The sequence below is a fragment of the Podarcis filfolensis genome (genome assembly GCF_964270895.1).
Source record: "Podarcis filfolensis genome assembly, chromosome: 2".
Taxonomy (NCBI): Eukaryota; Metazoa; Chordata; class Lepidosauria; order Squamata; family Lacertidae; genus Podarcis; species Podarcis filfolensis.
The window spans coordinates 96,931,167-96,950,895 of record NC_139605.1 but is presented as its reverse complement, the minus strand read 5'-3'; the positions used below and the strand labels follow the sequence as shown (position 1 = coordinate 96,950,895).

Genomic DNA, 19,729 nt, shown 5'->3' with positions numbered 1-19,729 from the left:
GAGTTTTGGTTTCTGTCTCATCTGCAGATGAGGAACAGAACAGACCTGTTTTAAGATGGAATTTATCCAAGACTGACTGAGCTCATTTTGAAAGACCTAGTTAACCCTAGAAGTTGTTAATGGATAAGGACATTGGTGCTCCAGAGCATATGAAAAAAATGCATTTCCAGCAACTCTGATCTGCAATTTGATGCTAGATCTCTGTTCACCAGGTGTGTGTTCTGAGTCATTGCTAGTGGGGAACCCTATTCACTCCAGGACATACATTTCCTCATGGGTAATGGGGAGGGGGCTGCATGCCAGGAGCAAAACACTTTGGCCAGACTACACCATGCTTCATCCATGCAAGCAAGATGCCTCAGCACAGTTTAAGGACTCGCTCCAGCAAGGTAAAATCTCTAGAAGGCAAAAAGGAGGGTGAGTGATGGGTATGGCAGGGGCAGGGAAGCATTCTCAGCCAAGAAAAGAAAAAAGTAATTGGGCAGTTTATAAAGATCTATTGGAAGAAAAAGAAAACAAGACTAAATTTTTTTTGAAGAAATTAGGACACATCTGACTGACTGGTTCCAGTATTTTCAGCTAAATGAAACATTTCAAAAGGATAAACAGAAAGGATTCCCCATGGAACTCTCAAGATTAGAAAAAGACAATACAAATAAAATGCTCTCATATGTATAAACTTCTTGACTGGGAGGTCAAGGAGGAAGAAGTGAAATCTGTTATGGTGCAATGGACTAGAGACTGGCTACAACATCCAGATGGAATCATGGGAGAGGCTGTAGAGGGAGGACCTTAAATTTACAGCTTGCTACGATTTGAAGGAGAACTGCATGAAGATGCTTTACAGATGGTATTTAACGTCTGTAAAACTCGTTAAAATGTATAAAGCTAAATCAAACATCTGTTGGAGATGTGGGGAGGCGGAAGGCACCATGATCCACGTGTGGTGACACTAAAAAAAATAGGGATTTTGGGGAAATAATTTGCAATGAACTTTTAAAAAATGTTTAAATGTTCCTTCCCAAAGAAGCCTGAAGGCTTCCTACTAGGTATAATGAATAATGAAATCCCAAAAAGATTAAGGAAAATATTCATGTATGCGACAGTAGCAGCTAGGGTAGTAATTGCTAAAATATGGAAAGGGGACTCCGCGCCCACAAAACTAGATGTTAGAATATGCTGAACTAGCAAGATTAACAGCAAAATTCCAAGACCCTACAGATCAAATATTCAACAGAGAGTGGAATATTTATTTAATTTTTTATTTTAAAAGAGATTATTAAAAAGAGATTATTTAAAAGAACATTGTAATATTACCAGTTCTTTGGCAGGCTTGGATTGATTTTCTGCATGAAATAAGAGATGATAGAGAATTTAGGAGAGATAAAATTAAATGAGCAGTGAAAGGAAATTTAGGAACAGTGGGGACACCATATTAGAACAGTCATATTAGAATTAGCAACGGATGGACTTAATTTTGTGTCTCTTTTTGGTACTTAATGAGTGTTAATTTTGAATTGCCTTTTGTTGATTGCTATATATTGTTTGATTTGGTCTTTTGTTTTGTTATTTTTTTTAAACCAATAAAGCATTTTTTTAAAGGAATTCTTCCTTCCAAAAATTGTGTTAAACAAATTATTAGATTTACTGAGAAGCAAAAGAAAATACCTCATTTACAGCTCTGAATAAGAGATAACAATAGAATTTAAGGACATTTGTTAAAACTATTGATCAAGGAAGGCTCAAAGTGGCAATTTAAGAAGCATTACATAAAAACCATGCTCCAAGGTATTTGAGAAAAGTTAGGATTTTGCTTGTTACAGTAGAGGCTGTAGATTCTGATAAGATTCCATCTACATTGGTAGCTTGGTTCTCAAACTTAATCCATTCCGGAAGTCTGTTCCAAAACCAAAGTGTTCCAAAACCAAGGCCCGCTTTCCCATAGAAAGTAATGCAAAATGGATTAATCCATTCCAGACTTTTAAAAACAACCCCTAAAACAGCAATTTAACATGAATTTTACTAAGGAGACCATTGATCCATAAAATGAAAGCAATAAACAATGTACTGCAGTCACACAATCAATCAATCAATCAGTAGCTGAACTGGGTTCCACGCAGTCACACAAAAAAGAGCCGCAAAAACAAAAACACAAAATAAATAGCAAAAACAGACAGACCTCAGTGTACCACTCAAAACAGAAGTGTGGCACTCAAATCGGAAGTGTAACACTCAAAACGGAGCACGTTCAGCTTCTGAAAAATGTTCGCAAACCGGAACACTTACTTTCGGGTTTGCAGTGTTTGAGTTCCAAGTTGTTTGAGTACCAAGACGTTTGAAAACCAAGGTACCACTGTATAGAATAAGCCTAGTATTCAACCCTTTTTATTCCTCTTACCCACAAATATATGTGTGCAACTTAAAAGTTTTTGTATTGGTCATTTCCAATTGCACTCACCGTTTTTCTCCCTTATTTGGCAAATCCCCCATCAGGCGTAAAATGTTACGTGCAAAAGCTGCCAACCAAGAAACCTCTGTGGTTGGAGAGTGATGGGACCATGTGGCTGAGGTGTGAAAGTTGCTGTTTGAAATAGCACAGAGCGAGTCACTCATTTTTATTTTTATTTTTTCCAGACATCTTTATTGAAAGTTTAAAAGTACATAATTATATGTGCACTAAACACGGTGAGACGTAAAGAAAAGACAGAAAAGGAAAAAGAGAAACAGCACCCACGTAGAAGGGAAAATAAAGGGGGGAGGGGAAAACCCAAAACCATACTATACAAAGTTGTTACAGTGGTACCTCGGGTTAAGAACTTACTTCATTCTGGAGGTCCATTCTTAACCTGAAACTGTTCTTAACCTGAGGTACCACTTTAGCTAATGGGGCCTCCTGCTGCCGCATGATTTCTGTTCTCATCCTGAGGTAACGTTCTTAACCCGAGGTACTATTTCTGGGTTAGCAGAGTCTGTAACCTGAAGCGTCTGTAACCCGAGGTACCACTGTATTGTACCTCACCAGATCTTAACCTGTTACAGTATTTGTAAGAATGGATTCCAAATATCATTGAATTTGTCCATGGTAAGTCTGCATTTATATGCATGTTGTTCACATGTTGCGAGTTTGTATAAGTCTTCAATCCAATCGTAGAAGGGAGCCACATTTTTATTTTTCCAATTCATCAGTATCAGTCTTTTTGCTGTGGTAAGGGCATGGAGAGTCCACTCATATTGTCCTTTTGTAAGATTTCATATGCTGGGTATATAATTCAAAAGGATATTTTGCTCTGTAAATGTAAGCTTGTTCCATACAGTTCTGTTGATAGTTTCAGTTACCTTCTGCCAAAAAACTTTCAATATAGGACAATGAAAAACATACATTTTAGAGAAGCACTATCCCTATTGCATCTCCAACAGTTAGATACCTTAGATAGCCTTTTTTTAAACAAACATAATGGGGTCTAGTATATTCTAAATATTATTATTTTTTTGTTTGAGCTTCAATTTAAGGTCCTGAAACACCTTTGTTATGGCACTTAAAACAGTTTCCCACTGTGTGGTTGAAACTGAGATATCTAATTCTTTATTCCATTCCTCTCTCATTACCTGTATATCAAATAGATTTGCTAGTAAAAAATCACTGCAGATGGTGACAGCAGTCACGAAATTAAAAGACACCTGCTCCTTGGGAGAAAGGCGATGGCAAACCTAGACAGCATCTTAAAAAGCAGAGACATCACCTTGCCAACAAAAGTTCGTATAGTTAAAGCTATGGTTTTCCCGGTAGTGATGTATGGAAGTGAGAGCTGGACCATAAAGAAGGCTGATCGCCGAAGAATTGATGCTTTTGAATTATGGTGCTGGAGGAGACTCTTGAGAGTCCCATGGACTGCAAGAAGATCAAACGCATCCATTCTGAAGGAAATCAGCCCTGAGTGCTCACTGGAAGGACAGATCGTGAAGCTGAGGCTCCAATACTTTGGCCACCTCGTGAGAAGAGAAGACTCCCTGGAAAAGACCCTGATGTTGGGAAAGATTGAGGGCACATGGAGAAGGGGACGACAGAGGACGAGATGGTTGGACAGTGTCCTTGAAGCTACAAACGTGAGTCTGACCAAACTGCGGGAGGCAGTGGAAGACAGGAGTGCCTGGCGTGCTCTGGTTCATGGGGTCACGAAGAGTCGGACACGACTAAACGACTAAACAACAACAACAGTAACAAAGGTGTATATATATTGATGGCCGGTTTTTTTGTTGTGTAAGAATTAATTAACTGCTTCAATATCTCTGGGGCCTCTGAGGTTGTAAAAGCTGCTGGTCTGTAGATGGTGGTTAGCAAGTATTTTGTCTGGAGTCACCTATTTTTAAGCTTCTTGCGGAAATTCCCCACCAAATATTTACTCACTGGAAGCATATAGCAGCTTTCCCAAAATGGCAGCTACTTGTCTGTGGCTTCAGCCAATACCTTCTCAAGGCATTCAGATTAGTCACTAATGATTATTTGAACAGAAGGCAGATGGGGACTCTATTGATTGCACGAAGAACCAAGTTGCACTATTAAATACAGTACTGTAAACTCACAGTGAATGCTATTCAAAATCGTGCCTTTAGATGGTGCTGTATGTTAAGAAGAATGTTTGATTTATATCATAGAACCACATAGGACCAGAAGGATCGTCTAGTTCAGTGTTTCCCCAACTTGGGTCTCCAGCTGTTTTTGGACTACAACTCCCATCAGCTGTTGCTAGCAGAACCTGTATCATGGGATCATGGGAACTGTAGTGTGAGACAATAGATGAAAAGTTGTGTTGGTTATAATGGGTTTCGGGGTGGGATGGGAGAATCAAATTTGTCAAATCACAATGCATGCTTGGGTTTTGCTTGCCTTTTGCTGGATATAGCTGAACATTAACTGCAATGGAAGGAGAGGCAATCTGTGTGAAGCTCTGGCTTAAACTACCGTTCCATATCCCAAAATGTTTCACACTGATATCTAATAATAGACGCCTAGCTCTTCCTCTGGCACAAAGCAGGCCTTCCCATTGTGTATTGTTTCACGCTGGGGAAACATTTGCTAGATAACATTTGCTCCAGAGGCTTTTTAATTTGCCTGCAGGAATTAATGCTTATTGTTTTTGTTCATTGTGCCGCTTGTGGAAATGAAGGAGCAGAAGCAAATTCTGCATGAGAGAAAAGCAAAAGCAGAGTGTGACCCTGGGGTTCACCAGCAGCACATGAGAGATTTTAATCCAAATGTGAACTTTGCCTCTCATTTCCTCTAGAATGGTGCTTTTAAATATAGCTTGATTCACATCATAGAAAACCATCCTCTCTCCCCCTTGTGCTTTCCAGTACACTGTATATACATAATACTGTTGGGGGTTTTTTGGGGGGTTGCAATAGCAATGAATCTCATTCGCTAACTAGCAGTAAATCATTCCCGTCCACTGAGTGTGGGAACAGCTTTTGTAGGATTGAGCTGCCTTGCAGTGGTAAATGGGTGGTTTCTTAATCATTTCCGAAAGCAGGATCCTGTTTGCCTCCAAAAATCGTAACACCAGATCACCATAGATTGTGAGTGTGTGCGTGCACATGTTTGTATTTTTTCCAATTTTGGTTGATTCTCATAAAATCTTATACCTTTCTGAAATTTGACTCCTACCTCCCCCCTGGCTGTAGTTACTGCTAAAGGTTGTTAACACACGCTTGGAAGAAATTCTGTTTGCGCTTGAGGAATGAATACAAACAGGAAGCGATAATACAGAAACAAGAGACATTGTGCTGCTGAGAAGTCAAGCTATTTTTCACAAGCTATCTCAGGTGTACAGACGATGGCTTGGATCCAGACTTGTTCTTGCGTGTGGTGGTAAGAGCTCCTTCCAACCACAGAAAAGTACAGTACCTGATTGAGCAGGGGACTCTGTAGGTGGAAGGGAATTTTCAGAGATTTCACCCTGCAACATCACCTGCTGTTGGGTGATGTACATTTGCAGGGTGCTGCAGGGGAATGGAGAAATAGTAAATATAATCACCTGTCTCAACAGCGGAGGTATTGCATATGTGCCCTTCAGTTCACAAGATATCTGGACCCAAGTTTATGTTGATAAAACCAGGAAGCCCAAATCTTTTGAAACATTTGACAGGGAAGTTCAACACGCTTAGGAAGTTGTCCAGGTACATCATAAATACACGCTATTCTTAAGAGAACATCTGGTTTTGCTAGGATTACTGAGGCTGATGGGTCAATGTAAAAGTAAAGATAAAGGGAGCCCTGACCATTCGGTCCAGTCACGGACGACTCTGGGGTTGCGGTGCTCATCTCTCTTTACTGGCCAAGGGAGCCGGCATACAGCTTCCGGCTCATGTGGCCAGCATGACTAAGCCGCTTCTGGCGAACCAGAGCAGCGCACGGAAACGCCGTTTACCTTCCCACTGGAGCAGTACCTATTTATCTACTTGCACTTTGACGTGCTTTCGAACTGCTAGGTTGGCAGGAGCAGGGACCGAGCAACGGGAGCTCACCCCGTCGCGGGGATTCGAAATACTGACCTTCTGATCGGCAAGTCCTAGGCTCTGTGGTTTAACCCACAGCGCCACCCGTGTCCCGATGGGTCAATGTAGCCATTACCTTTTCATCACAGATTCTAGGATTCCATGTGGTTGTGTATATAAGGTCTGGAAATTGCTTGGGTAGTTCCATATGGCTTGGCAGGAACACAGTAATAAATAAATGTATTGAAACAGGTGACCTTTTATGGTATGCTTGTGAAGGCAGCGTAAGTGGTATAAGAAGATTAGTGAAAATAAACAAGTTGATCCTCTGAAGTATGTCTATATCTGTTATAAAGGTACCATCAAGACCATTGGCAGTTTAATAAGGGGCATTTAGATGTAGCATGAAAACATCTGATGCCTAGTCTTTGAACTAGGGAAAGATTGTTGTTTATTCATGCAAATATCACTTGCATTTAGCACAATCCTGGAGTTGTCGAGAGGGCCATCTCAATGGCAGTGTGATAATTACCATTCCCTATAAAGAAGCCTTGAGTTGGGAGAGTGTGAAAGATTCATTGCATCAGGCTGGAGGTCATGACATCATGCTGAAAAAGCTTTGGGATTTATACACTCTATTAACCAAAGGCGTAGGAAGCTATAAATACAGCTCACGGCTACTGTGATTCATAGAGGCTACAAAGCCGGATGGGCTATTATGTAGTCTGGCTAATTTCCTGCTGAGCCACTGCTCAATATTTTCCTCCAAATGTAGGTTTTTCAAGAGCTTTTTCACAAATACAGCTTGTTTTAAGGAAGTGTTTAAATGTCAGGTAAAGTTCAATCCTCAAGTGAGCTGTGTGCAGAGATGGAACAGATTGTCACAACATTAGGGGAAAGAAACAAGGGCGGAAGTGCGGCCATCACTCAGTGGCAGAGTGTGTCTCTCGCAAGCTGAAAATCCCAAGGTTCAATTTCCAGCATCTCTAGGTAGAGTTGAGACATCCTTTGTCTGAAATCCTGGAGAGCTGTTGCTGAGTGTAGATAATATTGAACTTGATGGACCAGTGGTCTGACCCACTTAAGACAGGCAGTTCTTTTTGTGATGTTGGAGGGGGGAGCATGTGGCAAGGTCGTGAAGCAATGCTTTTCCTCCTTAAGACTGGATGAAGTATCAGGTATGGCCGCAACTGGGTCTGAGATGATGTCAGAAGAAGCAAATGGTTGTTAAAATACTGGAAGCATTTTATTGGGATTGGGGCAAAAACATTTATTTGTATTAAATGTTATAAACACACAACACACACATGTTAGACAAAACATCAAAGCCTTAAACTGTGCAATCACTATATGTACTGAAGTCTTACATTTTAAAAGGAGTTGAATCTTATTATTTTTAAGTGAACTAAAATGTGTGATTCCACAGCTTACTTCTAAAACAGCAGAACTTGTAGTACCATCCAACATCATAAGTGCTCTAGGTACATATTTTCAGTTTTCCCTTTGCACTTTATAGAATAGATGAGCACTGCATTCCACAAGTGTGTTTTAACAAATATAAAAACAGAAACCAATATTGTTATGGACTAGTAAAAGGTAAAGGGGCCCCTGACCATTAGGTCCAGTTGCGGACGACTCTGGGGTTGTGGCGCTCATCTTGCTTTACTGGCCGAGGGAGCCGGCATACAGCTTCCGGGTCATGTGGCCAGCATGACTAAGCTGCTTCTGGTGAACCAGAGCAGTGCACGGAAATGCCGATTACCTTCCCACCGGATTTATCTACTTACACTTTGACGGGCTTTCGAACTGCTAGGTGGACGGGAGCTGGGACCGAACAACAGGAGCTCACCCCGTCAAGGGGATTCGAACCGCCAACCTTCTGATCGGCAAGCACTAGGCTCTGTGGTTTAGACCACAGCGCCACCCGCGTCCTATGGACTAGTATCTCCAGGCAAATGTTCTGTGTTGGCAATCCAAGAAAATCAAATAATTGAGAATTCGCTTTGTTCTTTTTCTGGTATCAACTAGATGGTCTTACTAGTTTTTCTGCAGTTGATTAATGCAGCTACCCTCTAGAATCAGTGAGAAGAGTAACTAAAGATGGTTTTCTGCAGGCAGTATTCCCCAGTGATGGACATTTTGTGTTCTAGGATGATTCAGAGAGAGAACATGTATCCCTCTGCCCAAGAATTTGTGCTGCTAGAAAGTGAAAAATGGCTCTTCTCCCTTTCCTTTGACTAGCAGCTCAGATCTGATTTAATTAACTTTTTTTCTTATTGATTTGCTAGGGGGCCTGCCATTTCTGCACTACATTGATAAAAATGTCGATTCACAATATGTAGCCCAAGGTCTCGCTAACTCTCAAGAGAATTCCAGAGGCTGGCAAGATGATCTGAGATCATTAGGTAAGTGCTGTATGGCAAAGGACTAACTGAGATCTGGGGTAGACGCTGCTTTCTCTTCCGCAGCAGCCTCCTCCAAATGTCAGAAAGAGGATTTCTACAGGGAAGAAAATGGTGCTGAAATAAGCTGAGCTAGCACTGCTGCATTTCTTAAATAACAGCTGCTATTTGGGGTTTGTATGATTTCCCCATCCATTGTTTCTGCTGATGCTGAGACCTTGAAGTGAGGTGGAGATACAGTGTCATCGCAGAAGCTGGGTTTAATTCATCTCATTTCCTCAAACTCATTCAGATATCTTATATATCTCAAATATCTCATTCAGATATTTAAAAACTGCTGTCACACTGATGTTTGATGATAATTGGCCCTGCCAGATTTCCATGGAATTGACAAAGCTCAAGTTCTGGTAATGGGTAACACTACCCTTCCCATGTTGCTGCTGATCTGTCGCTTCCTGAAAGCAGGGACACAGTCATGAATGGAAAGCATGAAACAAAAGAACTCTGCCACATGGCTGTCCCTATGCACTTTCTTCCCACTTCCTGAGTTAACCTAGTAAAGTCAAAAAGGCAGCATGCTTTGGCATGCCTGAGAGGGTCTGATGAACAGTCTGGGACACAAGGTTTGCTTCTCTACTGCCCTTAAATAAGTTATAAAAATAAGGTTTATCGATCCTTCTCTATAACACAGGATATCCCACCCACCCACATGAAAGTGTGTAGACAACTGAGGCACTACAACTTCCATATAGACTTTAATTCATATATTGAAGGTATTATAAAAGTAATACTGGCAATAATCCAGAGGCCAGTCAGGGTTGGGTTAATAATCAGTGAGGGAGAGGTTTTTTTTATGAAAGTATGCATTAAATCGCACCCAAGTGTTTCAAGTCCGGCACAGAAGGCTAAAGGTGGGGATAACCGTCATGTAGACACTACCATTCAGTGAACACATGAATGAAGAGTTGCATGTGGCTGAATTTTGTGGCAGGGGGGTTGGTGTGGTTTTTTGGGAGGGTGGAGTCAACAGCCCTTTCTGGGTAGAGAATTAGCAGTTCCTGGTGTAGAGACAGGGATCAGAATGGCCATTACCATCTTGCACTGATTGGATCTCTGAACATAAATTATGTGTGTGTGGGTTTCCTGTACATGATATGTCCCTTGCAGAATGCACCCAGTGCTTGACTTTGTGAGGTTTATGCTTTACAGTGGTACCTCGGGTTACAGACGCCTCAGATTACAGATGCTTCAGGTTACAGATTCCGCTAACCCAGAAAAAGTACCTTGGGTTAAGAACTTTGCTTCAGGATGAGAACAGAAATCGCGTGGCGGCAGCGGGAAGCCCCATTAGCTAAAGTGGTACCTCAGGTTAAGAACAGTTTCAGGTTAAGAACAGACCTCCAGAACAAATTAAATTCTTAACCCGAGGTACCACTGTATTTTTAAAAAAATGAGAAGAGAAACTGCAAATTAGCGCTTTTGCGACATAGCAGGCAGTAGTATGTCAAAGTAGTGATTTTCTGTAAGTTAGGAAGCAGTTAGGCTCTGTAAGTTAAGCAATCCCTAGGCCAATTCAGAACTTCCTCATTACTAACTGAGAAACGACAGAGAATTCCTATTTGTGGTCATAAGACATAAGGCATGTTTCAAATGCAGGCGTTGGGACCTTTAATGTCTCTCTTCTTGGAACGGTTTCTACCAATGTTGCTGGTGACCAATGTTTTAGTTGGTTAGTTTTAGTCGTGGCTAGTAGCATTTGATAGCCTCATCCTCCCATTAATTTGTCCCATCTTTAATTAAAACCATCCAAAATGGTGGCTGTCGCTACATCTAGTGAGGGCAAAATCCATGCTTTGTTGTGTGAAGAAGTCTCTTGCCTATCCTGAATCTTCCAGCTTCCCCTCACACATTTCTCCCTGCTGACATGCCTCTTCAGTTACTCCTTGAGGCAAGGTGTGTGCTGAACAAGTTGGATTGAGGGCAAAGGCTTTGTGGGAAAGGTGTGGGGGTTTGTTTGTTTTTAAAGAGAGAACTATATTTAAAACATTTGTGTGCTGCATTTTGCTAATGATTTCCAAGGAGGGTTATAAAAATAAAGAATAAACAGTACATGCAGGAAATACAAAGCACAATAAACAGTAGGAGAGTTTGAAATATTTAATATAGTAAACATGTTTTGAAATGTCTGAGTGATTGAGTGAAATGACTGTGTGAAAAATGAGTGAAGATGATAAATAGATAGATGGTATTATGTACTGAAGTTCTCACCCTGGGCCAGCAGGGGGATACTGTAGATAGTTTTCACTCAGGTCCACATATGCAAATAAAGGATTGAAAGTGACGTTCAGTGATTGGATAGTTACAGAAAGTTGTTACAGTTGCCTGGTACTGGAGCTCTATATAAGCAGGCTGGCTGAACCCTTCAGTTCGGTTCTGTTCCAGCCTGTGAATAAACAAGAGCTGTTTGAAGAATCCCTGTGTTGTCTGATATGTTCACCCACAACTTAACAGAGAGAGAGAGAGAGAGAGAGAGAGAGAGAGAGAGAGAGAGAGTGTTATGGCCCAGTGACTAAAAGACAATAAAGTTTGTGCCAGGCGCATTTTCTTTGGAGAGGATATTCCATAGTTGGGGCAGCCCCTCCCTTGTAGATGTTTCACTTCCCCCTCACTAGGAGATGACATTAAAAGCAAGAACACAGGATTATGTTTGCACGCGAGTCAGAGATGCACACCCTGCCCCACCATAGCCAGGGGGACAGTTGCCCCCATCCCAAAAAAAATCAAGTAAATAAATAAAAATACTTTTTTTAAAAAAAAAGGAGAAAGATTAGAACAGATTTTTCTCAGCACTTGAGGTCAAAAGAAATTCCTAATGTGCTAGACGCAGCCAGACAGAGGATGATGACAGGTGGGTGTCCTGCACCCGCCCCCATATAGCATAAATCCTGCTGCGACCATGCGCCCCACATAAGGATTGAAACAAACAAAAAAATCACTTGCGGGGGGGGGGATGGAAGGAAGACGGAGTGCTGCTGTGAACTTCTTTGCAAGCATCGCCCCCGCCAGTCGGGCGGATCCCGCAGGGGGCGTCCGCTCCCTCCCAGAACGGCCCGGCTTGCGCCCCCCGCCCCGTCCCCGACCTGCCCCGCCTCCCCATCGCGGAGAATAGAAGGGGCGGCGCTTGGCGAGCGCGCTCCGCGACTGCGAAGGAGGCCGGGCCGCGATCGGCGTGCGGAGAGCGGACGCGGCACGAGAAGCGGCAGCAGCGGCAGGAGGAGCGGGTGCCTGTCCGGGGAGGCGGCGAGCGGCTGCAGCATCTGCAGCCGGCAGGCCCGGGGTCGCGATGTTGCCTGCGGCGCGGGCCGACTACCTGGCGCCCTGGTGGGCGTCGTGGCTGCACGGGCTGCCCCACTTGAGCCTCCGCCTGCAGCCGGTCTCCAGCGCCTTCCGCCCGAGGGACGCCGACTACCAGCAGGTGCGCTGCCCGTCCGCCCGGTGCATGATCCTCTTCCCCCGTAGGGTAGAATGAATGGGGCGCCCTCCATGCAAAACCCCACTCCAAACCCACTGCGGCGCTTGGCTGGGCCTCCCGCGCTTCCCAGCGCGACCTTCAGCTCTGGGGCGGTTGCCAGGTCCTGCAGTGGGAGCCCCCCAGACTGGATCCCTCGGCCTACCGAAGAGGGAGGGAGAGAGATCCGGAGTGGCTCCCCCCCCCCCCGCCGTCGGTTTCCCACAAAATGCCTTCCCTCGACAAAACGCCTCCTCTAATGGAAGGGGCTTGCAACTCCGTCAAGTGCCGTCCTCCCTGCCCCGCTTTGTTTCTACCCCAACTCTTAGGGGCCGGGGGCCGTTTGCCCCCCCCCCATTGACCCCCCCCAAGTTGATGGGCATTGTTGTTCAAATAGTGTGGGTGCCCCACGTCTTGTGATGGATGGATTATGCGGGGCGGGGCTTGCCTCCCCCTTATTTTATTCAAGTTAGCACCCCTGCGCTCACCCATCCGCACCCCCGATGGCTATTCTGAGCGTGGTGGTCTCGTGACATCCTCGTGGGCAGTTGTTGCCTTGCGCACCTTCATATATGCTCCTGTGCGTATCCGATCAGGACGCAAATGACTCGTGGCCACCGGTCCTGTACTCCTTTGGAGTAAAGCAGACCAGCATCCAGTCTCCCGCAGTGCCTCTTTTGACCCCTTTTTGCGGCATCCCAGCCAATAGCCTGGTAATTAAGATTCTCTGGGGGGGGCAGCCTGGGGAAAACCCCCCAAACACGCCAGGTCCTGTGTCCTCTGTGCTGTGGGCAAGATCCAGTGGCTGTGATTTTAAATATTAAGCTGTGTAGCATTTTATCCCCTCCATTCGTCACTCACCCCACCCTTTTGGGGGGAATTGACCTGAATTGCAAATTAAAATAGACGCGCGCATTCGATGATGAGAGTTGTCATTTGAATTTTGCAAATCTTTTTAAAGAAGCAGGCGTCTCTGTGTTAATAAGGCATCTTTCTGAGTCCTACCTGAAGGTTATGTTTCGCTCGGTTCTTGCACATGCAAAGGCAGTTACATTTTCCATTGGCTTCCCCAAAACTGGATTCTGCCCTCTTCTCCCCATCTCCCTCAGGCCCACAAAATATAACTCTCCCCCGCCCCCGCAACCCCACCCCCTACAAAACTAACCCTCTCTCTTATTTGCATGTGTGATATGCTAGCAACCCTCCTTGTCTGCTCTTCAGATAGCTGGATCCTTTATCTTCCCCCTCAGTTCCCTATGCATCCTCGTTTGGGTGGAAATCTATTTGTAAGTAGCGATCCCATTAACTTCCGTTGATTAGCTGAACGCTTCAGATACGCTGCTATCCATTCTGGATGCACAGTGTTTGCTGTATTTTGTCATCTCTGTATTTGGAGCCAGTTCTGTTGTGTTTCCTTTGCTGTCCGTATACTGGTTTGCCTTGGTAATGGTGTGGCAGAATTCTTCATTGCTCTGGGTCTTTATGGATTGCATTTCTGTTTGTTTCTCCCACCCCATCCCACTGCCAATCTCAAGATGGCATATGTGGTTCTCCATTTTATCCTCACACCAAGCCTGTTAGGTTAGGCTGAGAGATGGTGACTTGATCATCTGAGAACTTCATGGCTGTTGGTCTTCTTTGCTGATAGTCTACAACAGTGTTTCCTAACCTGTGGGTTTTGACCCACAAGTGGGTTGCAAAGCTTGTGCAGATGGGTTGCGGGCTTTACAGTGGTACCTCAGGTTAAGTACTTAATTCGTTCGGTGGTCCGTACTTAACCTGAAACTGTTCTTAACCTGAAGCGCCACTTTAGCTAATGGGGCCTCCTGCTGCCACCGCGCCGCCGGAGCACGATTTCTGTTCTCATCCTGAAGCAAAGTTCTTAACCTGAAGCACTATTTCTGGGTTAGCGGAGTCTGTAACCTGAAACGTATGTAACCTGAAGCGTATGTAACCTGAGGTACCACTGTATAAGTAAATCCCAAATAATTATAGCTTGCAGCCTCTTACTGTAAGAGGAGTACCTCTTAAAGCTGTTTTATTGGCTTATTATAATTCTGTGTTGATGCTTGTAACTGCATGTCTGAAAGACTCTGGTAGAGCATGACACTGCTTAATCTCTGGGTCGTGAGTCCCACATTGGGTGAAAGATTCCTGCCTTGCAGGGGGTTGGACTAGATGACCCTTGTGGTCCCTTCCAGCTCTTCAATTTTATGATTCCGGGATTCTCATTGGCCAGTTCTCTGCTGGCTGGTGATGCTTCTGGGGACGGTTTCCCACAAAGTGCTAATAGAGCTTGCATCAGAGGCAAGCTGTAATACTCAAAAAACTCCCTGTATGAGCACTTTCTGGTGAACCATCTCAGAACCCGTTAATAGTCAAGGGTAATTTGTAGTTTGCTTAGAAACAAAGAAGTTTGAGTGTATGTGAAGCCCATTTGCAACCAGATCTCACCACTTGTGCAGAAAGAACAATGGCTCATTGAACTATCATGTGACAGGACCCTCAAAGGCAACAGCATTTCCAAAAATTGTCAGAATGTTGGTTTCATGTTGCCATGGAGTAGCCTGAACTTGTTGATGAAGAAGTAGTATCTGCGCTGCTGCCATTTGGTAGCCCATACCTTTGGGAGGCAGGATTTTCAGCAACGACTGCTATGAAGACTGAAATGCAGAAACAGGCAATGTTTCGGGAAGGATCTGAGACTGTGTCTGACAACCAATAAACCCTGCACTCACCTGCTCTTTGGCAAAATGCAAGCTCTGTCATCCCATTGATACCTGCCAAAGTGGACTTCATCATAAAAAAACATAAGATATAATGAAGTACAAGTATTTTTAACAGGCCTTGTGTAACTGCGTTTGTGGAATGAATTTATAAAGTTGTTGTTGCAATCTGTCTGTCTTGAGACAATGGAGTGCGCCTCCAGAGGTCAAGCACCAAATTTATATTACTTACCAATCAGGTGTTGGTTGTTTTTACACTCCATGAGCACAACAATGATTATCTTTGTAAGCCCTATAAATATTTCATCAAATTATGTAAGTTGCGTATATGTCTCACATAATGGTTGTAAAATAGGCAGACTTGCATTTTAAATGCACAAAACCAATGGCCACCGAAGACCTGTGGTCCAAAATTCACGTGAGAATACAGCGATGGGTTACTGCACAAAGTAAATTTGGACTTACGGGTTGCCGTACAAAAAAAAGGCTTGAAACCACTGCTTTAGGAAACAAACATTTCTTTTGGGTGGCTGTGTGCTTGTTCCAAAGATGGAAAAGTGGGAAGGTAGTGTCCGTAGAAACTATCTGCAGAAAGAGGCTTTGTCCAATATAAAAATAAATTGAGTAGCTTTGCATCCTTAACCATCCCTTAGGCCTGCTTAGGTCACTTCTATACTCTCTCTTGGAAATTATGGAGTGTGATACAGTGGTACCTCGGGTTACAGACGCTTCAGGTTACAGATGCTTCAGGTTACAGACTCCGCTAACCCAGAAATAGTACCTTGGGTTAAGAACTTTGCTTCAGGATGAGAACAGAAATCGTGCATCGGCAGCGCAGCAGCAGCGGGAGGCCCCATTAGCTAAAGTGGTGCTTCAGGTTAAGAACAGTTTCAGGTTAAGAACATACCTCCAGAACGAATTAAGTTCTTAACCCGAGGTACCACTGTATGTGTTTAGCTGGTATTGCTTTGTCGGCAGGAAGTTGTGTACATGTCTGCTGCTCCAAGTTCCAACCGGGACTTGACCCTCACTGTGGGACTTGTCTCAAAGTTTCCCTGTGTGATTACTTAACCTGTGATAACAATGTTTAGTGCTCACTTTGCCTTTTGATGTATTTGGGAGTCTTTTTCCCTGCTGGCAGTTCCTCAAAATTACTATTAATAACCAAGGGTCCTGCAGTTATGTAAATGTGCCCTTAATTAGTTTTGAAAGCCTCAAAGGTGAGAACCATTCCCTTTCCCTCTCTAATAGAGGCTGTCCGATTCTCATCATTCTTTCAGAGCCTGGTGGTATGTAGGCCAGCTCATTGCAATTGCTATGAAGATGTCAGTGACTTTTTTTACAACTACCTTATTGCTGTCAATTTGTTAGAATATGGGCCAGGAAAAGCAGAGTACTTAGGCTTTGTATGGAAGATGCTCCATTCATGAGTACTAGAGGAAAGGTTACTCAAGTTCATTCCCTGGAAACTGGGGGAACTTCAAGCTTGAGGTTCGCCTCTGGCTGAGATGCCTTTCTGCCTGAAGGCGCCTTCTGTGCAATTTAAAGCCTACTAAACCTTCTCTAACATAGTTGGCTCAATAAAAGTTATTTTCTTAAAGATTCAAGTCAGGTTCGGTATAGTATTTACCTAGGGTTTTTTTTTACCCCTCCGGTAAAAAACTAGTTGGAAAGAATCTTAATTCACGAGTCTGTGTAGGTCAGGCAATAACACTTCCTTTTTTTATAGTCCTTTATGAATACATATATTCAGTTCAGATTACATAAAGCAATAGATTTATCTATGGATTGTACATAGCTGGCAGGAGTTTGCATCCCGAACACTTAACACCTGCTGGGCTAGATATACTTTCGTTTTCCTTTTGAAGGAAGCATACACTACTGCAAAGCCTTGTGAAAGATCTAAGGATTCATGCTGCTAGGCAACGCAGTATTGCCTCTGCTGTCACTTTAAGAATTGTATTGGCAAACCCTTTAGTAGAGATCATCAGAAATTCTGTTTTCTATTCCTTCTGCTGCGTTTTGCACACGCACCCACACGCATATGGCTTGCCTTATTCACATTTTACTTCACAGTTTCTACATCTAATAATAGCAGCCTACATGCTGGTTAATATCTAGACCTCTCTCTCTCTCTCTCTCTCTCTCTCTCTCTCTCTGTGTGTGTGTGTGTGTGTGTGTGTAAAGGGTGAGCACATTTTCCCATTTAAAAAAACACAAATCTTTTAGGCCGGGTCTCAGCACCCAATCCATTTCCACTCAGTGCACACATGTATTTTAATTGGAAACTAGACTTTTCTTATGTCCAATACATGTATTTTGTACTACAGTGGTACCTCGGGTTACAAACGCTTCAGATTACAGATGCTTCAGGTTACAGACTCCGCTAACCCAGAAATAGTACCTCAGGTTAAGAACTTTGCTTCAGGATGAGAACAGAAATTGTGTGGTGGCAGTGCGGTGGCAGCAGAAGGCCCCATTAGCTAAAGTGGTTTCTCAGGTTAAGAACAGTTTCAGGTTAAGAACGGACCTCCAGAACGAACTAAGTATGTAACCAGAGGTACCACTGTATAGGACTGGCACCTTCAGTACAAAGAGTAGTTTAAGCAGTAGCTCTTTTCTTGTTTCCTAATTAATTACCTCAGCGTGGTAATTCTAATGTAGAGGAACTACTGTTTGTTCCTTTGGAAGTTGCTAACCCAAATTTAGAATGCCTACTTAGTTGGATGCCCACCTGAGTTCTTCTCGTATGCTGCATTGGTCAGATGTTACCTTCCACCTTGGCAGGTGGTTGTGTTTCATTGCGGCACTGCCGTAATTAATTTTTTATTCACGGTGTAGTGCAAGTCGTACTACCTCTGGTTGCATGTCTCAAAATATTCTGTCCGCGGAAGGTTTGGCAGCTTGCGGGTGAAAGCTTTCCAATTCCGTTGGCAGAAATGCTGAATCCAAACTGGGCTAATTGAATCCAGGACTTCAAGTCATTCCCCGTGTGGCTGAGGCATGTGATTGGCTGCGATTCTAGCTTGAGGCATAAGTGGGTAATGGCACTGGCAGATCCGTAGCAGGAAAAGGCGGAGAATGGCATTGAACTGGACATGACAGCAGCCAGTCTTTAGGTGTTTACCTGGAAAAGAAATGAATGGGGCTTGGGTTCAGGAAGCAAAGCCCCAACATTGTTTACATAAAATAGACCTATTCCATAGGAACAAGTACAGTGGTACCTTGGTTCCCGAACAGCTTGGCTCCCAAACGCCGCAAACCCAGAAGTGAGTGTTTCGGTTTGCAAACGTTTTTTGAAAGCTGAATGTCTACGGCTTCCGATTGAGTGCAGGAAGCTCCTGCAGCCAATCGGAAGCCACACCTTGGTTTTTGAACCGTTTCAGGAGTCGAACGGACTCCCGGGATGGGTTAAGTTCGAGAACCAAGGTACCACTGTATTCTTCACTATATTTTGTTCCACAGAGAAGAGTCAGTCTAAAGGGCAGTTGCAGGCTACAGTGGTATCTCGGGTTACAGACGCCTCAGGTTACAGACGCTTCAGGTTACAGACTCCGCTAACCCAGAAATAGTACCTCAGGTTAAGAACTTTGCTTCAGGATGAGAACAGAAATCGTGCTCCGGCGGTGCGGCAGCAGCGGCAGGTCCCATTAGCTAAAGTGGTGCTTCAGGTTAAGAACAGTTTCAGGTTAAGAACAGACCTCCAGAACGAATTAAGTTCTTAACCCGAGGTACCACTGTAGTCCCTTCAAGGCAGGAATATGCAGCTGTCCCATGCGGCAGCTAGACTGGCGACTGGGAGTGGCCGCCGAGACCATATAACACAGGTCCTGAAAGACCTACATTGGCTCCCAGTACTGAGGGTTTTCATTTTAAAAGATTTTTATTAAAGTTTTCCAAAAAAAGAAAAATAGAAATTCACAGAATAAAAAAACCATAAATTACAGAAGAAAGAAACACACAAAAAAGAAAAAAAGGAAAAAAATACAGAAAGAAAAGCACAACTAATTAAGGAAAATTACATTTAAACAAAGAAAAAATAAAACCATTCCATTTTTCCAATAGCCTCAATTTCATATGCTTATGTTCTTGACCTCCTCGCACCTTCCCCTTTTTGTATTCCCATTCAAATATTTAATTCAGCAAATTCTTACCCTTTGTCAAATGTTTAAACTTTGTACCATAACATATACTATATCCCTATTTTTCAACCAATTATCAATACCTTTTTTGCATAGTCTTAATAACTTTTATCACTAATTACCACTTATTACCCATCCAAGCACATTTTTAACACTCATTGATTTTATAATATTTCTGAAGATAGTCTTTGAGGGTACTGAGGGTTTTCAGCCCCACTGCTTTCTCACTGCAGTCCCTCACATCCCCCGCAAAAAAAAGCTACATGTGCTTTGGTTGGAAGGCCCTTGTGGAGTAGTATCAGAGGTGAAAGAGAGGGTCTGCAACTCGATTGGAGAACAGCTTGCAATGCATGATTCCAGCCCTAATATCCAGCCCTGATATCTTGAACTGGGGTTTGGCACTCACAACAATGACAAGATACAGCTCAGTTGGTTGTAGCCTGGTGCTGATAGCGCCAC

The 19,729-nt window shown here is 43.4% G+C and overlaps 1 protein-coding gene and 1 long non-coding RNA gene across 4 annotated transcripts in view; one reads left to right on the top strand and one right to left on the bottom strand.

Annotated features, from left to right (window-relative positions):
• The window catches only part of LOC310755722, a 481,307-nt gene that overhangs the window by 385,392 nt on the left and 76,186 nt on the right, over positions 1 to 19,729 (bottom strand). The gene's annotated exons all lie outside the window — the stretch shown is intronic.
• TTYH2 (tweety family member 2) overlaps positions 12,065 to 19,729 on the top strand; it is an 84,621-nt gene continuing 76,956 nt past the window's right edge. Inside the window, exon 1 of one of the 3 annotated variants that reach the window (XM_083598799.1) lies at positions 12,065 to 12,369. In XM_083598799.1, the coding sequence (XP_083454925.1) occupies positions 12,238 to 12,369 (132 nt within the window). In that variant the 5' untranslated portion in view covers positions 12,065 to 12,237. Of the gene's footprint in view, positions 12,370 to 13,594; positions 13,689 to 19,729 lie in introns of those variants that run through there. The other 2 variants (XM_083598801.1, XM_083598800.1) reach the window with 2 other exon arrangements.